General features: G+C 38.9%; 1 protein-coding gene across 1 annotated transcript; it reads right to left on the minus strand.

Moving 5' to 3' along the window:
• Window positions 1-2,533: 2,533 nt before the first annotated feature.
• Window positions 2,534-7,930, minus strand: CXCL13 (C-X-C motif chemokine ligand 13). The gene is made up of 4 exons (XM_036227815.1): window positions 7,810-7,930; window positions 6,163-6,298; window positions 3,680-3,760; window positions 2,534-3,402 (listed from the first exon to the last, which is right to left on the minus strand). The coding sequence occupies exons 1-4, from the start codon at window positions 7,871-7,873 to the stop codon at window positions 3,348-3,350; spliced, it is 336 nt and encodes a 111-aa protein (XP_036083708.1). The 5' UTR covers window positions 7,874-7,930; the 3' UTR covers window positions 2,534-3,347.
• Window positions 7,931-21,982: the final 14,052 nt, after the last annotated feature.

Genomic DNA, 21,982 nt, shown 5'->3' on the forward strand with positions numbered 1-21,982 from the left:
ATAAGAACAAGACAGGGGCTAAGGTTGTAATGGACTGAATATTTGTCTCTCCCCCAAATTTGTATGTTAAAACTCTACCTACCCTCTGACGTGATGGTATTAGGAAGTGGGGTCTTTGGGAAATAATTAGCATTAGATGAGGTCATAAAGGTGGAACCCCCAAGAATAGGCTTACTGCATTTATAAGGGTCACCAGAGAGCTTGCTTCCCCTCTCTGCTCTCCTTCTTCTGCACACACAATGAGAGATCAGCAGTCTGCAACTTGGAGAAGGGCTCTCACCAGAATCCAGTCATGCTGGCACCCCGATCTTGGACTTTTAAGTCTTTAGACCATGAGAAATATCTGTTGTTTTTAAGTCACTCAGTCTATGGGACTTTGATATCAGCAGCCCAAACTTACTGAGACAGGGGCTGTGAGAACTAACTTATTGAACTTAACACTTAAAAAAGTGAGTTTTATTGTATGTAAACTATAACATTATTAATCTGATATTTATAAAAGAAAGTTTGCTTAGACAACTAATGTACTATGAGAGTTGAACCCCTTACTTTACAACAACGCTTTTCAAACTTTAGCAGCATCATATTCACTTGGATGATTTGTGAGTTTATTTTTTCTCTCAAGTGTTTACCAACACCAACCAATTCTTCAATTCTCTGATACCTATTGGGTGTCCAACAATTTAATTCAATTCTGACACTATCTATAGTTAGTTCAGATCCCACGAGTTAAGGCATCAGTCCCACAAGACTTCTCCCACTTCAGACACCAACTGCAAATAGAGTGCTGAGGCTATCCACATTTCTGCCCAGTTGGCTGTAAATGTGGAGATTTCTATGACCACCACCCTCCAGGGTTAATAATTCACTAAAACAATTCACAGAGCTCAGGAAAGTTATTTACTTACTATTACTGGTTTATTATAAAGGATACAACTCAGGAACAGCCAAATGCAAGAGGTGTATAAGACAAGGTATGGGGGACCGGGGGCACATTCCTTCCATGCCCTCTCCAGGTACACTATTCTTCTAGCACCTCAATATGTTCACCAACCCAGAAGCTCTCTAAACTCTGTTGTTTAGGGGTTTTTATGGAGGTCCTATTATGATTGGTTCCTCTAGTAACCAGCCCCATCCTGAAGCTATTTAGAGATATACTAACAGTTACCTCACCAGCAAATCTTCAAAACTTCAGGTACGGTTGAAAGGGGCTAATTGTGAATAACAAAAAACACTCCTATTATTTAGGAAATTCCAAGAATTTTTGGAGCTCTGTGTCAGGAACCGGAGACGAAGACCAAATATATTTTTTATGATACCACAGTTTATTAAATACAGATTGCTGAGTCCAGTGCCTGAGCTTCTGATTCAAAAGGTCTGGGCAGGGCTTGAGAATATATATTTTAACGAGTTTCCAGGTGCTGCTGATGGTGCTCTTCAAACAGACTACACATGGCAAACATCCTTCTGTCCTTGAGGACCACAAAATGATGTAACTTCTCTTTCAAATATTACCCTTCTGACTTATAGACTTCCTCTCTTTCTCAGTTATACCAAGTTTTCTGTAGACCGCTGGATTTATTCATAGTCAGCATAGTGTAGTGGTTAGACATGGATTCTTGTGCCAGACTGGGCTCAAAATTTGGTTTGCTATTGATTAATTGTAAGGCCTTGAGCAGGCTACTTAACCCCTGTGTATCTCAGCTTCTACATCTGTAAAACCAGGGCGATAGTAGTACTTCATGAAATGTAGCATTTCTGATTTGAGGATGCTGAATTTTGTCTAGCTACATTTCTCAAAGAAGACCAAAATTAAATTAAGAAATGAATTGATTCCTATCTGTAAATATTGAAGCCCAAAAGATGCTAAAAAGAAGGATTTTGATGATATTTTATAATCCGTGTGTGTGTGTGTGTGTGTGTGTGTGTAATAAAGAAACATTGTAGGCAGCAGAAAATGTAGTATTTCTAGGTGCTTTTTCACTCCCTCCCAAGAAATCTATTTAAATAAAAAGAGAAAAATGAAAGAGGGAGTCAGATCTAACTTGGAACCTGGGCATGCTGGGAGCAGACGTCCCAGAGTAGCAGAGGGAGCAAGGGGCACGGGCCTAGTAGAGCTCAGCACAGCGGTGAGAGAGCTAGGCTGGAAGCATGGAAGGAAGGGGGATGGGAGTTTATGGATCATCAACTTCCTTTTGTCATACTCAAAGCAAAACTTTGTCAAATGAAACATTGGAAACTTTAAGAATCAATATAATGAGACAGTGAAAGTGGGTTTTAGTAAGAGATTGGAAATTTCTGGAGGAAATCCCAATGAGAATATAACAGAGGAAAGAAGCTCTCACAGTCAAGCATTTTCCCACTGTGTTAATATTAGGAATAATTTCTCTTGCCCTTTGCCATGTAATTTTGATCATTTGTAAAAGGTAAGAGACATACAATGAAAATAAACATGATAAAATCCTGCTTTTCATTATGATGATTCAGAGAATGTCTCAATTGAGTAAATGATCTATTAAGAATGAATCGCTCATAAGTGAAACGTTTGCTTAAGTTTATTGAATAGCATTAGATCAATAGGAAGCATTATAGAATTAGATACCAGAGACCAACAACAACAATGTATCTGTGCAAAAGACATAAGTAAAAAAGTTTATCAAAGCAAATGTATAAAAGAATACATCCTTTAAATGCTTTTACTGAATAGTCTATGAATTTAAGTCTAGAGATCTTTGAATGTTATTAGTTTTTATCTGCAACAATAAATCTTATAAAAGAACTCTGTGAAAGTAGAAAACGAACCCCATCCCTCTTCCTAGTGAACTTTTGAATGAAAGGTGTCTACTATGTGGACCCCTTTTCCCTTGTCAGGCCGAAGTTCCATGGATTCCCCAGGCTGCTTTTTGAGTCTCTTATGGAACCCTTCTCTCTTTAGGGTATAAGATGATGAAACTGCATTCCATCATTCCTTTCTTGATTCAACCCAAATGTTCAAGTTTGAGGTTTAAATTTTCAAATTCCCTTATTTTTTTTTTTTTAGCAAAAGTTAGCATTAGACAATAGGTATATTACTATCAAAAGAAGCTTATATGATTAATAACCAAGTAACTATCCTCAAAGAAACTTTCCTCTCTAATGAATAAAAGTACAAACCCCACGTATGTAGGGGACTGTATTCAAAAAAGTTCAAGTTTTCCCTATCAGCCTCTTCAGGGTTATTTTTACATGTATTTTCATGCGTGCTTGTACAGGGAAACTCTTTTTTTGGAAAGGATTTGACAGGGCACAAAAATAAACCCAGAGCAGGATGAGGGGAAATGCAGCTGTCCTTAGTGAGGATATTGGCATCAGGCTGTCTGTGTCTTAGTTGGAACTGGTGAAACAAATGCTGAATTTCCATTTCTGTGAAACAAAAACAAGAGAGTCATGCTTAGAGAAAGACCAGAAATGTTGGCTTTCTCCTAGATGTATCAAGCAAGGAATACTGTAGATATTGGCTTCCAGTTTAGTTTACTAAGCTGTTAGAATGAATCCCCGCAACTCTATCTGACAAGTAATAATAGTGAAGAATTGGTATCAGTCTTCTCATAAATTTAAAATGGCCCCATTTTGACTGCCCAGGAAAGGGAAACCCTTCTGTTCAAATTAGAATCTGAAACCCTTCTTATGCCTTACTTACTTCCACAATCTTTTCAGAAGTGATTGTACCCATTCGGCTTTAGGGTTCAAGCATACAGTTGACTTATTCTTCAATGTGACTCTGGGGGAAAACAAACAAAAATAAAAATAAAGCAGTGATACATTTTGGTCAAATCCTGCACTTTGTGAAAAAATTGAGTATAAATGTAATTATTCCCAGATGAAGCAAAATTGGAGGTAAGCAGTTTTGGATTTCGAGTAGGTGATTTGTAGCATGATGTCTGAGGAATAAAAAAAGCATCATTTGCAGACCCATATATGTGAGCCTGTGGAGCTGAATATGAAGCTGACAGGATCTCATAAATCAGAGGTTAGTATTTTGTTGACAACTTTTATATGTGTTGGAGACAGACCAAAAGGCCGACTCCGAGGCTGGCTTAGTTCTAAAGCTATATCACAATATCTTTTAATGTGTTTGACCATTGAGCTCGGGAAAACAAAATAGACTATAAGACACACTCTCTTGAAAATAATTCAGTGAAATTTAATGTGGGAAAGGTTCCAGAGCTGAATGGCCTGAGTGACATCTGCATTTGGTCGAACTACCATTTAGCGAAGCTTTCATTGCTCTAAGAAATAAAGCGATAACAAAGCAGAAATAATAATTAATAGCGGATGTTGATAAGGCAGTTACCACATACGAGGCATTATGCTCAGCAGGTAATGTGAATTACTGCAATCTCACAAAAATCCTTTTCCAGAGGAACTACTATTTCCTTATCTTCAGATGAGGAACTTGAATCTTAGCAGGTTTAAATCACTTTTTCAAGATTGCATAATAAATGCATAATAGAGCAGGATTCAAACGAAGATTATCTGTCTCTAGAACCCACACTTTTAGTCACAGTTTTTATATAGTCATAATCTGAATGGTTACCCAGTGCCAGACATGGAGAGGTAAGTGAGGCAAAAGGGGTCAAATATGTGGTGACAGAGAGAAAACTAACTGGGCAGTGAACACACAATGCAATATATATATATATATATGCCTTACTGTTAAACTGCACACCTGAAACTTACGGGAATTTGTTAACCAATGTCACCATAATAAAAATTTAAAAAAAAATTGAAGTTAAAGCAGGAAAATTAAGGTGCATTACTTTCCCTAGTTGAGAGGTGAAAGCTTTGAGTCATGACAGAGGAAATGCAATGAAAAGAAAGGAGTCTCAGCTATCTACTCGGCCAGAAGAACTGCTCCCAAATAAGTCATGGCTGGACTTCATATCTTTGAGTCTGAGGACAATTCCTGTGGTTTAGTTAAAACTTTAATTGGCAAAGACATTAGTTAAAGTATAATGCCTTTTTAATTAAAAATTCCAGACACATTTCAATATCACATATTTCGTTTTTACAAGTTGAATACAATTAGTCTGAGGCCCGAAGCATTGATATCAAAATTGGACAGAAAGTGAGCTGTTTAAAAACACTTCAAAGTCCAAAGGAATAGCTGCTAATGACAGCAAAGTCAGGCATCTTTGCCTAATACTTCAAGGTGTTGCGGGTGCTTAGTTCATTAAAGATAGACCCAAGAAGGAGAAATCAAATTTCTAAGCAGTGATATGCAAAAGATCAACAGGCTCCTTTAAAATATTCAGTGCAACAACCCCAATATTTGTTGAACCTCTACTACATAACAGGTAAGGGATAAAGCATTGTGAATAGATGAATAAATAATATCTGACCCCTATCTATAAAGAACTTATTTTCTGGCAGGAGTAAAAGCGGTGGGGGAAAACCTGATTGTTTCAACATAGCGATGCTGTAATAGTTGCAGCTAACATTTACTGAACATTAACTAATTGCCAGGCACTGTAGCAGAGGCTTTTCATGCAATGAGTAGTCACATTTGGAGTGCTATGGAAAATGCTATGATAGAAGTAGCTACAGATTTCCCTGGGATACAGAAAAGGGATGGTCACAGAGGCAAGGGGTCATGCCATTTCTATAAAAACAACTATCTATTTGTTATCTATTAAATTTCTTGCAGCCACTACTATACCCTTAGCTTAACTCCTTATTCAGAGTTATGAGATCAAAGTTGATAGAACTTAAAGCTAAAGGACATTTCCGTAAAATAGACCTTTAGACAAAGGACTGTTATCGATATTTATTTTCTGACTTGTTAACTTTGGGCAACAAAGTGTCTGCTTCTGCTGGCAATTCAAATTTGGTAGATAGAGAAGGGGCTTAGGAATGGAGAAAATGTGGGTGGGGTCCTGCCTAAAACTCAATTTCTGCATCTGTAAAGGAATGGAAACAATAAAACCTTAAGGAGGCTGCTGAAGGAATAAAATGAATGGATGCATGTAAAGCACTGCGAAATAAGCACTTAACAAACATTGCTGATTCTCAATTCTCAAAGTGAATCACTTTGGGATTCATGAGGAAGAATACTATACGGCAACATACGATCTGATTTTCACTGGGAAAAAGGAATCACAAATATTTTTTCTTGCAACTTACATGATTTCCTGCATTGGGCAGCCATTCCCAGGGGGCCAAAATTGAACTCCTGAAATTTTCTTTTTCAAGGACACTAACTTGGAGGTCGTTTTGGTGCATCTACATTTTAAGTTGGTGTTAAAGGCCTCCAGAACACCTGTAAACACAGTCAGTTATTTTCATCTTTTTGGCATATAATTCATTACTAGAATTTAACTACTTTCATACAGTACATGTAAAGATTTAAAAATTTCAAGTCAGTTCTTCCAATCATATATCTTTAGTATGTGTATTTTCGCTTGACTGGATCATTTTCAAATATGTTTTACCAAAACCTTAAAAAGAAAATTAACTTTTAAAAACACAATACCTACTGAAATTTGGTAGAATTATATTGCCACTCAAATAATTGTCTATATGATAAAATTTGAGAACCACACTGTGCAGACTTACAACTCACTTATAATAAATACAATATAAAATTAACTGATCTTCACTGTCAGCACATAAAAACTGAGAACAAGAACTCGGCAGAGCCCCTGGAGCAATAACGAGCCGTACCAGTTCTTTCCTTCATCATATCCGCTGCCCCCTCCCCAATTCCCCATTAACACTGCAGAAGACATTTTTCGTTTTTGTTTAATAAGTTGTCTTCTACCTCATTTGCAAATCATTACCAAACAAAAAGCCAATAATAAAAATTCGAGACTATTTTTATCCAACAAAAATCATCAGTATTAAACAATACTATAAGTAACCTTTCTCATGATTTTAATGAATTCTACTTTCTTTAACCCTAGTTCCTACCACTGTGTTTGACATGTATAAGAGACTCAGCTCTCAAGGTGATTACAATTTAGTGGGGGAACCAAATGAGCAAAAACTAAAATAATACCGAATGTTATATTTCACCCAAAGTCCAAACTGCATGATGGGACAGAGGGCTTTGCCGGGAGCAATGGAAAAGTTTCATTGAGGACTAAGACAAGGGTTCTGAAGAATAAAAATAGCATGTGGAGCAAAATGACAATTGAAAAGAAAATATTTCCTGCGTTTTAAGAAAAAAAAATTTGTCCTCTAAACTTGTCAAGTGTGTTATCCTGAACATGCATTGGATTCCTTCAGTTGTATAAAAACTTCCCACTAGATATTTATTTGCACAAAGATAAGCCTTCCCATTTAGACTTGGAAGTCTGCTTCTTTGCAGAAAGCATGTACTTAAGTACCCCTGCTGTACTTAAAAATGGTTCACTCCATAGCTAACCATGCAGAATTGCATTAGACCAACTGGTTGAGATCAATCTTTAAACTCTATAGAGGGTTTGCTCAGAAGAGATAGCACTGACAGGCAGGACAAAGAAGAGATACATGGAAAGAATTAGTTATAGCAAAGCTGAATCTGAGAAAGGCCAGGAATAGACAAACCAAGTACAAGTCACATGGACTTTGGACTTCTACCGCTAACAATCATAATAATATACATGCTTCCGGCCTCAAGAATTAAATCCTTAACACCTTACTTTTAGAAATTCAGGAGCAGTGAGCAGTTTTCCCCTTTTTAAGTCATATTCCCACCCCTCCTCATTTTCTAATTGAACAAAACAAATTGAAATGGCTGAAGACCATTTCTGTTCAAAGGACAATGACAACATAAGTGAAAGTTCTCACCATGGGCTGGAGAGAGGCTGCTGACCAGCAGTATGAGAAGCAGAAATGCTGGGATAAACTTCATTCTGCCTGAAGGTGGAGTTCAGACTTCAGTTCTGAGTCTAAACTGTGGGTTCTCAGTGCAGGAACTCCTATTTATTTACACCAGAGAGTTCCCTCCCACTGCCTTTGTCAGCTGCATCATCAGATTTAAAAGCCCCCAAATACTGCTGAGTTTGCTTTTGTAAAAACTCCTCTTGCAAATTTTATGAATTTGCTTCAGAGCACTATTAGTATAATAAAATATTTCTTGAAAGTGTAGACTTAGGTGGCAGGGATGCTACGAGAATTTGGGGTGGGGAGAGGAGGAAAAGACATCAGTTTGGAGGGTCCACAGCAATTTCTTTAGGGTTACTATCAATGATTGTGGCTTCGACTGCTTCTCTCAGTGAAGGGTCAACAGGCTTTCTAAAAAGCATTTGACTGTATGCTCCATGAAATTAGAGGCTCTGTCAGACACATTATTGTGCCCCCACCACCAAGAGTCGAGCCTTTGGTAGGTGCTCAGTAAATATCAGCATACCTAATGATTGTCTCTTTATGTACAGATCCTTATGCTTACTAGGTTACTGTTTTTCTACCAGACTTTCCCCTCTCTTACTTTACTATGTGAAATATATGATTATGTATGTAATCTGACCATCATGGAAATCCTGGAAGGGGGCAAGTATGTGTCCCTTCGCTGGTGTGCTAGAGTCTTGATGAAGGGAAGAAGGCAATTGCTTTGAGGAGGTGAAGCTTGCTGGCTCTGGCATGCAGTTATTGAGCTTGAGATTCAGGAGTCAATGGAAGGTGTCGTCAGAATTTTATCAGATGCTGAACCCTTATTACGGTTTGTTTAAGAAAACATATGTGCAGTTTGGTTTTGATCTGGCCAAATAACCAGATCAATGAGACAATCAATTCACAGCCTTGACTCACTTGCTAGAAGTCCTTTGAGTAAAAAGCAGTATGTGGACAATGGCTGGTCTGGCCTAGAGTATGACAGGGCCGCTCTGGGAGTACACAAGCATGCATGTATAAAACCAGACCCACAGACTCACTGGGAAATCAGGGGTAAGGTCTTCCTGGTGTGGCTTTCACAACAATATGGTTTTTGCTATTCAGTACGCATTGTGGATGTTCAGCATCCTAGGTGTTCCAGTGTGGGGGTTGTGGTAATGTCACACAACCTTCTTACAACAGGCAGTTCTCTGGTTGGCCTGAATAACTGCAGGCACGTAGAACTCACCAGTCTTCGGGCAGCCCGTTCTATGGTTTGGGCAAGTCTAGTAATTAAAAAGTTCTTCCTTATGTATATGTGAAAGCTGCTTCCCTAATAATTCAGTCATTATGTCTTAATCAACCCCTTATCACATGTGAAAACAATTCTAAATGCTCTTTCATATGACAGCACTCCAAAAATGAGAAGACATGGTATGTCAGTTGGGTCCCCCAGGAAGCAGACACTGAGATGGGATGATGGAGTAAAAGAACTTTTATGTTTGTTGTTGTTGTTATTGTTTTTCAGAATAACTCCCATGATATATAAAAGGGGGAGGAAGCAGGAGTGGGTAGGGAGAGCCTCAGATTGCAATGCTCATCCGACAATCTATGACAACTCAATGGAAAACTCCCAGAGTTTGATCAGATGATTTGAAAAGATAATCAGAGGAGCCCCACAATAGGCAGAGATGTCTAAGTCCTACCCCTCCCGCAGTGCATGGCTGCCGGCTGGGGCCTCTCACAAACATTATGGTCTAGTGGAACCCGAAGCAGAGCCTGAGGATGTTAACAGCTAGAGGCTGTCGACTAATTACACTTCTCAGCCGGCCAGCAAGTTATTTCTTTAAGGGACAGCTGAGTAGTGGACCTCTGTGGCTATCACACAGGGTTATAAACTAGAGGTTAAGAGTGCAAACTATGGAGTTACGTAGCCAATGGCTTTGGATTGGTCACTTAGTTTATCTATGCCTCATATTAATGGGATTTTCATAGGGATAATACTAATATTAAAGAACCATTTAGAGAATAAAATCATATAGTATATGTGGAGTTCTCAGAGTGGCTAGCACATAGAATGAATTCAATAGCTAGCTTATCTGTCCATCCATCCATTGATCCATCCATCCATCCATTCTCAATAGGTCTTACTAACTTCTACTCTAAAACCCACATGTACACACTTCAGAGGTAAATATCCCTATGTCTTTTAACCAAAATCCATTTCGAAGCTCTCCCAACATCTGTTTTTCATCACTTATCTTCAAAAAGATAAACCAACACCTGGCTTATCCTTTTAAAATCTGGTGATCTTTTTCATTGTTTCTCCAAAACCATGACTGGCATTTCTTCTGCTTTCCCATATTTTCTCTCTGACACACACACATGCACACACACACTCTGGCATGCACCCACATCTGAACACCATACTACCCCAAGTATGGCTTTGTCAATACAAACTAGAGGAAGCCATTACTGTTTTTGTCCCAGGCACTATTGCTCTATAATACATTCTGAGACTGAATAGCAGGATTCTAGTCGCTTATGTTGATTTGGCAGGGAACAAAATTTCCATTTCTTTTGAAAATGATCAATTTCTGACTGTGTCTCTTCCACTTCGCTCTTTTGCAATTTGATCTAGGCATCCGAGCATGGGAGTTTTACATTTGCCTCTATTGTACATCTCATGTATCTCCTTGTTAGAACAAAAATGAGTGGTGCTGACATAACAGGAAGAGCATAGGGACCAGGTACGTGAAAGAGGACTCTAAATAAATCTAGGAAATTCCACAATTGGCTCTTGTTAAAATAGGATTGCCAAGTCAAGGAGCTAATTCCAGAATAATTCTAAAATCTGATATTGGTCCTTTTAATGCCAGAGTTCTCAGTTTAGCTTGTTCTGACCATAGAACTTATACCTGCCAGCCCCAAGATGGGATTGGAGGCTGCGCAGCTCTCAGATAGCCAGATGATTCTAGAAGTTTCAAGTATGACTCCATGATCTCATTTACAGCAGGGGTATAAATTTCAAAAACTTTGAAGCCACAAATAAAAATATTTTGAGCCAATAGATTTAAGGCCCAAATGGAAACATTATTTTTTAAAAATAGGTTTTATAGATACCTTTGTTTACAAACATAAAATCATATAACCTGATTTATAGCGAACCTGAATTTTATGATCACATATATAAAAACTGAGGGAAAATGAGAAAATCGTGGGGAGGGATTTTTTCCTGACTTAAGAATCAAACCAGATTTTCTCTCCAGGCCCAAGAAAAGCTGGGTAGTTGTGAGTACCTTAGTATTCAAATTGTGGTCCATGGACTAGCATAATCAGCTTGTAAAAATGCAGAATCTCAGGCCCTACAGTTCAACAAGACTCCTAGGTAATTTGAATGCACCTTAAAGTCTGGTCTAGTATAGCATGAGCCAAGTGTACAGTAAAATTGTCTTCAGGGAAATATTTGCACAAGCTATCTCCTCAGGGTATAATGCACAAATTCCTTAGTGAAAGAGGACAGAACAAACATGTTCGCTGACAGCTAAATGCAGAGCAGTTAAAACAACCACAAGAAAAATATCTCTCAAGATACGAAAAAGTGAAATGTCACAAAATGGAGAGGTGGCATAACTGGTCAAAGTATCTATCAATCGAGCTAACCAATAGACATTGAACAGAGGGCCCATGGTAAAGTTTAATATGATTACAGGGATAAAATTCTTATAATTTTAAGTAGTTTGTAATAAAATAAGAGACAAGACAAATGCCACTGTGACTAAACTAAGAACATTTTCTTTCATGCCATTTACAAATCAACTCAATTAGAAAACAGAAACTTACTTTATTCTGTTAAAAAAATATTTTAATCTGCTGAAAATCTGACATCTGTTTGCTTCCACAAACCTGTTGGCACAACAGGAAAGTATTAAAACCTGGCAGGTAAGAGCTCAAGTTCTGAAATCAGGCTTTTTATCCCCTTTTTTGCCTTGTTGTGTTCCCCAAGGCTCACTTTCTCCTCTGTCAATAGGACTTAGAACAGTAATCACTTCTTAGAGAGTTGTGTCGAGAATATAACGGTGTTGGATGTTTTGCTCAGTATTTGGACAAATAGAAAATACTCAATAAATGTTAGATATTTTTCACCTTTGTAAATACACAAAAATCATTATTTTTGTTGTCTTCTTATTTTATTTATTTTACTGTAGTAAGAACACTTAACACGAGATCTACCCTCTTAAATTTTTAAGTGTACAATACAGTATTGTTGACTATAGCTACAGTGTTGTATATTAGATCTTTAGAACTTATTCGTCTTTCTTAAGAAGCAACTTTGGCTTACTTTGCAATGGAAGCTCCTGAAGCGAATTAAAATGTCACTTAGGTTTCCATTGGACATATATGATTCTTTGTGTTTTAGATCCTCTGGTCAAAAAGCCGTTCAATTGAAACTGGTCACCCACACTTTACTTTTACCCACTTGCAACAAAACTACTGATCTCCTTTCCCTAATAAGATACCTATGGAGGTTTGTATAAGTTACAAATATGCTAAAGTTTTACAAAGGGGATGTTTTACCTTTTGCTATCATTTTCATCTCAACTGAATTGCTTACAAATCTGTTATTTGCCAGCCAATGGTTTCAAGATCCATACCTGTGAAAAAGGTACTTTTCGAAGGTAGTTAAATTCATATTTCGAGTTTTGTTCAAGTTTAACTCAAATATGGTGAATCCCAGACAACCTAAAATGTAGCTATCTAAAACTCTTTCTACATATTAGGATCATGATTTGCCAGAAGACTGCTAGGTGGCAGTATTACTTACAAAACAGCTTGCAGAAAGAGAAAGGCTGGTCCTCAGGTAAAATCTTGCAGTGCTGACAAGAGAGCTGAGTTGCATATTATTTCGACATTCGAATTATTTATTTGATTTGGTTTATTGTCTTTTAAATATTGTAAGTTTTGAGATTTTTTGATTAGACTGAAATGTTAACTAAGGAGGGGAGAAAACCCCCTAAAACTCTGAAATAATTCAACAAATTCTGGTCCAAATCCAACTTCTTGGCCCTGAGGTTGCAAAATCACATTGTATATCAGTTCTCTGGTGTGCAATCATGTTAGGCCTCAGCAGCAGCTGAGTGTGAACCTATATTTGGCATACAATATTATAAGTTTAGAAAGTTTTCTGAGAACAGTAAGACTACCACATATCAATGTCAAAGTGATGGTCAAGTTTTCCAGTCTTTTGAAGCAGCAGTCCCCAAACTTTTTGGCACCAGGGACCACTGCTTCTCTGAGAACCTAATGCCTGATGATCTTGAGGTGGAGCTGTGGCAGTGATGGAGAGCGGTTGCCAATGCAGATGAAGCTTTGCTCACTCACTGCCACTTACCTCCTGCTGTGCCTGCCGGTTCCTAACAGGCCATGGACTGGTACTGGTCCATAGCCCCGGGGTTGGAGACCCCTGTTAAAACATAGCACAGTGAAAATTAACAAAATAGTCACCTTGCTTCTCTGGCTAAGATTCTGTCATATACAGATGATTTTACCATCTACTTTTTTCACTTAGCATATCTTTATATCATAACCATGTATGAAGTCCTGGATGTTATAAATAAAAATCAAGGGTTTTATTTTCCAGCAAGAGCACCCCTATTTCATTTTGAAAGTTTTGGGCCTATCACTCTGATCCTTAGACCTCAGGTGCCCCCAGGTAATCCTCTTGGCCTCATATCCTTTTGCCAGTACCTGCTCTTTGTCTAACTAGACATTAAGCTCCTCTTCTCACTGTGCACTCTCTCCCTAGGCAAACATGTCTTTTCCCTGCTTCAAATTTAGATGTAAGTCCACTCACGTTGGTATCTCATTTCTTCATAGAGGCCACTTAGGTCACTCCAACCAATCATATTTAAAAATGACCTTAGTGTCTCCCATATCTGCTCTTCCTCAAGGATTCCCAGTCTTAGTAAATGGTATCATCATTCACCGAGTTGCTCAGAAACCAGTAAATCATCTTTAATTCTTTCATCTCCTTTAATCCCTACATTTATTTGGTCTCCAAGAACTTCTACTGGTATCTTTTAAAGTGTCTGGCTTTGTCTACTTTTCTCTACTTTCATTGCCACATACTATTCCAAACCACTGTCTTTTTTTATTGAGATATATTTGGCATACAATATTATAATAGTTTCAGGTGTACAACATAGTTATTCAATATCTGTATCCATTATGAAACGATCACGACAATAAGTCTAGTTACCATCTGTCACCTTATAAAGTTAATGCGATGTTATTGAATATATTCTCCATACTCATTACATATTCATGACTTATTTATTTTATAACTGGAAGTTTGTACTTCTTAATTCCCTTTACCCATTTCACTCCCCAACTCCCCTCTCCTCTGGCAACCACCAATCTCTTCTCTATATCTATGAGTCTGAGTTTTGTTTTGTTTTGTTTTTTAGCTTCCACATACTGGTGAAATCATGTAGTATTTGTCTTTCTCTGTCTGACGCATTTCATTTAACATAGTTACTCTCTGTACCTTTCTTCTTTTCTTTCTTCTCTTGTGGTTTGATGACTATCTTTAGTATTTATTTAGGCTCCTTTCTCATTTGTTTTGTGTATTTAGTATACGTTTTTGCTTTGTGTTTACCACGTGGTTCACATATATCACCCTCTGTTTATAACAGTCTATTTTAAGTTGATATCAACTTAAATTCGAACACATTTAAAAACATTACATTTTTACTCCCCCTCCACGTTTCATGTTTTTAAGGTCACATTTACATCTTTTTATTTTATGTATCCCATAACTAATTATGATAGTTTTAGTTAATTCTACTGCTTTTGTCTTTTTACCTTCTTAGTAGTTTTGTAAGTGATTGATCTACTACCTTTCCCATATTTATCCTTTCCAGCGAGATTTTTACTTTTGTATGTTATCTTGTTACTAATTAGTGCCCTTTCTTTTCAGCTTAAAGAAATCTTTTCAATATTTCCTATAAGGTTGACTTAGTAGTGATAAACTCTTTTAGCCTTTGCTTGTCTGGCAAACTCTTTTATCTCTCCTTTAAATCTGAATGACAACATTGCCAGGTAGAGTATTCTTGATAGAAGCTTGTTTTGTTTGTTTTGTTTCGCTTTCCCATCTCTTTGAATATTTCATGTCATTCCCTTCTGGCCTGCAAAGTTTCTGCTGAGAAATCTGCTGATAGCCTTGTGGGGTTTTCCTTGTATGTAGCAATTTGTTTTTCTCTTACTGCTTTCAAGATTCTCTTTGTCTTTGACTGTTGATATCTTAATTATAATGTGTCTTGGCGTGGATCTCTTTGGGTTCCTTTTATTTGGAACTCTCTGAGATTCTTGGACCTGGATGTCTGTTTCCTTCCCCAGGTCAGAAAAGTACTCAACCATTATTTCTTCAAATACATTTTTTGTCTTTTCTCTCTCTTCTTTTCTTCTGGGACACCTATGATACAAATGTTGTTCTGCTTAATATAGTCTCAGAGGTCCCTTAAGTCATCTTTATTATTATTTTTAAATTCTTTTCTTTCTTTTGCAAGTCTGAGTGTTTCATTGCTTTATCTTCCAGATGCTGATCCATTTTTCTACTTCATCCAATCTGAGGTTGAACCCAAGTATATTTTTCAGTTCAGTTTTTGTTTTCTTCAAGTTTGTTACTTCTGTTTGGTACTTTCTTACATTTTCTATCTCTTTGTTGAATTCTCACTGTGTTCATCTATTTTTCTCCTGAGTTTGGTGAGTATTAGTATGACTATTACTTTGAATTCTTTATCAAGAAGGTTATTTCTCCGTATTATTAAGGGTTTTTTCCTGGGGTTTTGTCTTGTTCTTTCATCTGGAAAATGTTTCTCTATTTCCTCATTTTGCTTGACTCTCTGTGTTTGTTTCTATGTATTAGGAGAAACAGCCAACTCTTTCTGTCTTGAAATGGTTGCCTTGTGTAGGTGACAATTCTTCTCATTCACCCTTGCCTTAGCTCTTGGTTGTCTCTTAAACCTTTGTGATTGTCTTGGTAGCTTAATTTATTCTTGATATGCCCACATTGTTTACGGTGTGCCAAGACCTGTCAATGTTCCAAAGGGGAGGAATCCCATTTAGCACTTAGTTTCAGGCTGATTGGAAGCCAGACCTTTAGGCAGCAGCTCTTAGAGTATACAAATATATACAGTCCTTTAGGGCTGCAATAGTAATGCGTGCTGGCTTCCAAATCAGGAGAGCTGGAGGTGATCCCTGGGTGACACTTGGAAAAATTACACTCCAGACAAATATATAAGCTCCTTTCTGGAAAGTTTCTTTGAGCAGTAGTAAGACCAGAGGGGTGTACAAAGATGGCGTTTTCTTGCTTACATTCCCTGGGAGCGCCGCCTTAGCCTATAGATGTGTGGGAAACCTGAAGCCTTTCCTTCAGGCTTAAGCTCCATGCTAAGTAAGTAGCCCCTTTTTCATAAGGAGACTGTGGTTATATTTCAGTCTGCTATCTGTGCTGTGCTTTGGGGGTTGTGGCATTCCAAGAACTGTCTTTTTGATTGTTGTAGTCTTGTGGAGCCCAGGAGTGCCAGTTCCCTTGACTATGAGTGCCAGGTGATCAAGGGTATCCTCCATGTGGATCGCACCTGCCCACTGGCTTTAGCAAGGCAGCTGGAGAGCATAGTGGCAGGACACTATAGCCTGCTTCTGAAAGGCAATGGGAGAATGTCTTGACTGCCACGACTGTAGACTTCAGCAATACAGTAGGTTAGTGACTTGTTCGTGTGTGCATGTGACTCCAGGCTAGGAGTGGGAGAACACCACAGCCACTCACATTCACTAGCCCCAGCCAGAGGACAAGGGAGTGTTGTGACTACCCATACTTGCAGACTTTAGCTACAGAGCAGGAGAATGCCATGACCTTTCCCCCTTGCCTGTCCCAGCCAGGAAGCAGGAAAGTGCTGCAGTTCTCCAGCTTCAGTGAGGCAGTGGGATAGTGCCACAACTGCTCACGCCTGCTTGTCCTAGCAAAGCAATGTATGTGTGTGTTTGGGTGGGGGGGGGGGTGCCACATCAGAGCTCATCTGTCTATGCTGGCCAGTTAGGTGGAGAGTGCAATAATGACGTCCACCAGCATCTCTGTCTCCGGGGATCATTTCAGCTGTCCTCTGCCCTTCCAGGAGCATCTGATAATCTGATGCTTTGAGATTAGCAAACAAATCTTTTTCATGTATAATTTAAGTACTTTCCAAACTGCTGTTTTTTCACTGGGGGAAAATGAAACCACACATGGGACTAAGAGGGAAATCTCAGTTTCTTATAGCACTTTGGGACCTTTGCATGGCAGCCTCGTTGGTTTTCTAAGCTAGACGTTTTGGGAGCTCATCTCTCTGGTGCAGATTCCAGGGCATGAACTACCTTATGTTGGGCACCAATCCCTCTCTCCTCTGGAAGAAGCACTTGTCTGGTGAGATCCCTCCTTTTATGTGTTGTTCCTGCCCAAGTAGGGTTTTTTTTGTGAGACTGTGTCTCTGAATCTCCTACCTGTCTTGATGTGGTCCCTTTCCTTAGTTGCAGAGAGCAGTTCTAATTTTCTGAGGGAGTTGTTCCATATGTATCTGTAGATTTGGTGTGTCCGTGGGAGGTGGTGAGTTCAAGAGCCTCTCATGTCATCATCTTGAATGTGAGTCTTCTCCATTTGTCTTTTGTTAGAACTACTGCAATAGCCCATTAACTGCTCTCTTCCAATCCTCTTCTTATCTGTTTTCCACAATGCAGTCAGTCATCTTTTCAACACAGAGCTGATCATGTTATTGCTCTGTTTCAGAAGCTTCTCATCATTCTTATCTGGATAAGTCCTTTTGTGGATCCTGACCTCTTCCCCAATTTGATCTCTTGCCTCACTCACTTACTCTCTACTCCACTTTCCAGATGGATTCGAGGATACTTTGCAATCACTCTGACCTACATAGGGGGTCCGAAGTTCACAGGTTGAACATTTTCTGCAAGGGATCCAATTTTGTATTCCAAATGAATACTTTCTTCCTCATTGGCAGTAGCTGAATATTTTTAATGATTTTCCCTCTAGTTCTGCTCCTATGCTCCATTTCTGTTTATTCTGAATAACTAACTCGGTGTTGTAGCTGGACTATAAATGGAACATGGATATTTTGAAGCTTAGAATTGGGTAACATCCTACCTTCCTTCTGAATAGAATATGTTTACTGTAGAGTCTCAACTTGTTGGTGTACAATGAAGAAAATTTCCCCCAATAACACCAACACCACTATATTGATGCTCCCTTTTCTGCTGTGTAAGGCATCTTCTCCAAATTCCATAATGTTATTTTGCTACTTTTTGTTATTAAAATAATCTTACCTCTGTTTATTTTAAAAAATTAATATTTCTATGATTTAAAGCTCTTACCCTTTCTTCTAGCCAATGTAGATGAAAATTTTGACCGAAGTGTCTTGGAGTAGGTGAGAGAAGCATAGTCTGGAAGACCTATACCTCTCCTTTCTTCTTATAGGTTTGTGCTACTAACAGGAAAGAGGGATGGAGGGGGGTGGCGATCTTTCATGGCAAGGCGACAGCCCCTACCCTCCCCTTTGCTCATCATTCCTTCCCTGTTAGCTTTATGGATGCCTGCTGTGGTAGGGCTTCATCTCTCAGGGAGGTCCTGAGGAGCCTCCCTACTGCACAGCTCCCTAAACCAACCAACTCCTTCCACAATTCCTCAGTCCCTACCACAGGGGCACACTCCACAGCCACTTGTTGCTGGAATCCCCTCACCTCTTGCCAGCCTTTGGAAGTAGAGTACTGGTGGGACAGCTAAGCCTGGTTACCTCCTTCAGTGTCCACTAGACTCACAAAAGATTAAAGCATTGTTGCCATACCAGATGGTCAAAAAACAGGCTGCCTCATTGGCACCTCCCCTCTCATCACCCTTTCTTCCTTATTACCCTTTTTCCAAGCTCCAACCACATCAAGCACTCTATCACTTTAATGGCTTACCAAAGTTTAGAATAAGAAAAGAAAACATTGCTCTTATACACCTGGCAATCTCCCAAAGCTCTCTCATCTCCCATAGTCTTTCCTTTATATTGTCTGGGGAGCGGGGGAGAGGGAGGATTCTTTGATTGGATGCCTCTTGGTAGCCTTATGGGAAGGTGGTCAGCCTTGGTGCTGTTGGTACTCTGGACATAGAATCTGACCACACAGCAGACCCTGCAGGGCGCCCACCCAGCATCCACTCCTGCACTTCCACCTTTGGAACAGAACCCCATTTAATTTGAGTATTCAACTTCTTCCACACAGCCATGTGCATCAGATGAGGCTATTCTAAGACTCTTGAAGGAAATTCTCATTATCTTAAGACAATCATAACAACTCCACTTTTCCAAGTGGAAAGTAGGGTCTGGGAAAGACATTTTTATTTTAACTCTTAAAATAGTGATAACATAAGAAGAAGCTTCTTGCTGCCATTGGGCCTTGACTTCAGGCTAGATCGTCTCATGTTCAAGATGGTAACAGCAATTCTAGATGTCATATCCAAAAATAACAAGCACAACACATAGAAGTCCTTGTCAAAAGAATTGAGAGAGTCTTATTATTTGAGACTTTTTTTTATTGTTTAAGATATTTTAGATGAATTTTTGGTTACTTAAAAAACATCTTAATTGTTACCAAAAAGAAGAGAGTCCACCTACTCTACATACAATGGAGCTAACCACTGAACACCAAGTTTTGCAGTGGAGAAATTAAAGCAGTTTATTGGCAAGGTGCCAAGCCAGGTGAATGACAAAATAGTGCTCAATATCCAAACTCCCCAATGGTTTTAATCAGGAGTTTTTAAAGGCAACGTTTGAGGGTTAGGGGTTAGAGGTCATCAGTGAAACTGATTGGTTAGTTACTATGCAAGCTTCAGGAGTTTTCCTTAGCTTGATTTAGTCTCTGACATCACCTTGTCAGATGTCACTGTCACTGTGGTCAGGTGATGTAACCAGGTTGAGGAATCAAAATTCTGCAAGACATATTTCATAATTGTATGTCAGTGACATTATCTTTAAAGCAAAAGGCAGGAACTGAACACCTTGTGATAATCGTTTGTTTAAGCTCTCACTGTTTTGCACTTAACTAGCTCTGTTTTTCTATTATCTCAAGCAAAGTATACTTTAGACATTTTTCCTAGAACTTGCTTTACAGGAAGGCCCCTAGGACATGACCAACATACTTTCTTAATCTTTGACTATAAGCTATGTGACAAACAAAGTAATTGAAACGTCTGGTCAAAGCCTATGCCTATATCGCTAGAGTCTGTGATCTAATACCTAAACATGTTTACTGTTAACTGCCAGTTTCATAACAGACACATGTTCTTAGTGCTTTTGTTTGTCAGCTTTAGATCCTATACACAAGGAAAAATACCACTATATTTCCTGTCCACTGACTTTTATCTGCCTCAGTGACATACAAAGAAATTTTGCTTTGTTTGCAAAATATAGGCCACAATTTTTTAGTATGACAGGATCCGTCGAAGAGTAGCATGGGGGTAGTCAATTCTCTGTCCGTACCCAATGTGAAAGACTATTTGAGACCATTAAGAGGAGGTTCAATGCCAAGTTGAGGAGGCTCTGTGTTATAACATCTCTGGACAGAAGCATGTTATTTGGAACCCAAGAGACATTGTCTTAGGAAGTGGGACAGAGAATTTGGGAGAAGGCCATTACTTTAACTGCTCTGCAGATGATAGTAAACCTCCAAGATTGTGAATGCTCAGGATGGCAGAGCATCCTCACAGAAGGCCCTTGCAGGACAGCAGTGATGTATTTTGACAAGGAAGCTAGAGCAAAAATTAAAAGTCTTGTTGCACATCTCCCAAAAACTAGTAGGATAGTCTTTGAGAGTGTGGGACAGAAGTTCGGTAGACAAGCAGGTCAAAGTCGTAGAAGTGCAATATCAGTACTGTAAACATGGCTACAGTTATAGTCAAAGGCTGTGGCTTTCACACTTTTATACTGCTGTCTTTGTGGGTCATGAACAAAGAAAAGCTTATTCAATTTTCTTCCATGGTTCAATTCTATTTAGGGTCTATAGGTGAACTAAATTACTGTCATTGCTCTCTTCTTGCCTTCAAATGAGCAAACATTTGAAAGTCTATTATATGCCAACCATTATGCAATATGCACAAAAGAGACATGCTCTATGCCCTGTGAAAGTCAGACAAAAATTTGGTACTTTTACTGCATGCACTCAAGTTTCTAAGCACAACATATTCTGGCCCAGAGTTTAAAAGCACAAACTTGAATTACTTTTACTCAGGATACCTCAGGGTGGGTCAAATATTGTGATACAATGTGCTTTCTTAATTATAAAGCATAAGTGTGGTCTTAGTAGAGAATTCAAAAGCAGCAGATGCCCATACTAAATTAAGTAAACAGAAATTAGAGAATCATGTCTGCAGATCTCTCTGCCTCTAAGATATGCAAAAGGCTTTCTTTTGTTGGCAGAAAAAAAGGGGGTGGGGGTGGGGGGTGCTGATAAATGTTTTAAAGCCAGCTTTCTGGCTTATGGCATTTGCCTGTTTCCATGATGTAAAGACTTCCATCATAGCCACATGGGAGATAACTAAGTGGTATCACCAAATGTGGAGTTGAGGGTTGATGAGCACCGTTGGAGCTCATGGATACCAGCACACCACAGGGCATGCCCAGCTGCCTGTCAGCAGAGCCAGAGCAGGCTGTCCCTAGGATTAGTGACATGAAATGTTTATTCTGTGCCCTGATATTCATCTTAGCAGAAGCCTGGGCAGGCTTCCCTGCTTGCTGTAAGTGGATGGCCTGAGGGAGTTTTTGAGCATTGCTACTGCCCCCAGCTCCAATGACAAAGCTAGCAAAATGGATGATTTTGATTCCAGCATCAGTAAAATTTCTGACCAGCCCACTGTCTCAAAAATTTTACTGTTGTCCCTGTTTGTAAGAGACAAATTGACGCCAATGACTGTGCTCTCCAGAAAAGTGGTGCTATGGCCTTTACCCTGGGCTCTACAGACAGGTTTCCAGGGCTGAGGGAAAACCTGGATCTCTGTGGATCTAAAGCTAGTTGTCTGACAGCTCATCCCTCCCCTTATTTTTATAACTCACTGTGATAGGCTCCC

The sequence above is a fragment of the Rousettus aegyptiacus genome, unplaced genomic scaffold, assembly GCF_014176215.1.
Source record: "Rousettus aegyptiacus isolate mRouAeg1 unplaced genomic scaffold, mRouAeg1.p scaffold_m13_p_10, whole genome shotgun sequence".
Taxonomy (NCBI): Eukaryota; Metazoa; Chordata; class Mammalia; order Chiroptera; family Pteropodidae; genus Rousettus; species Rousettus aegyptiacus.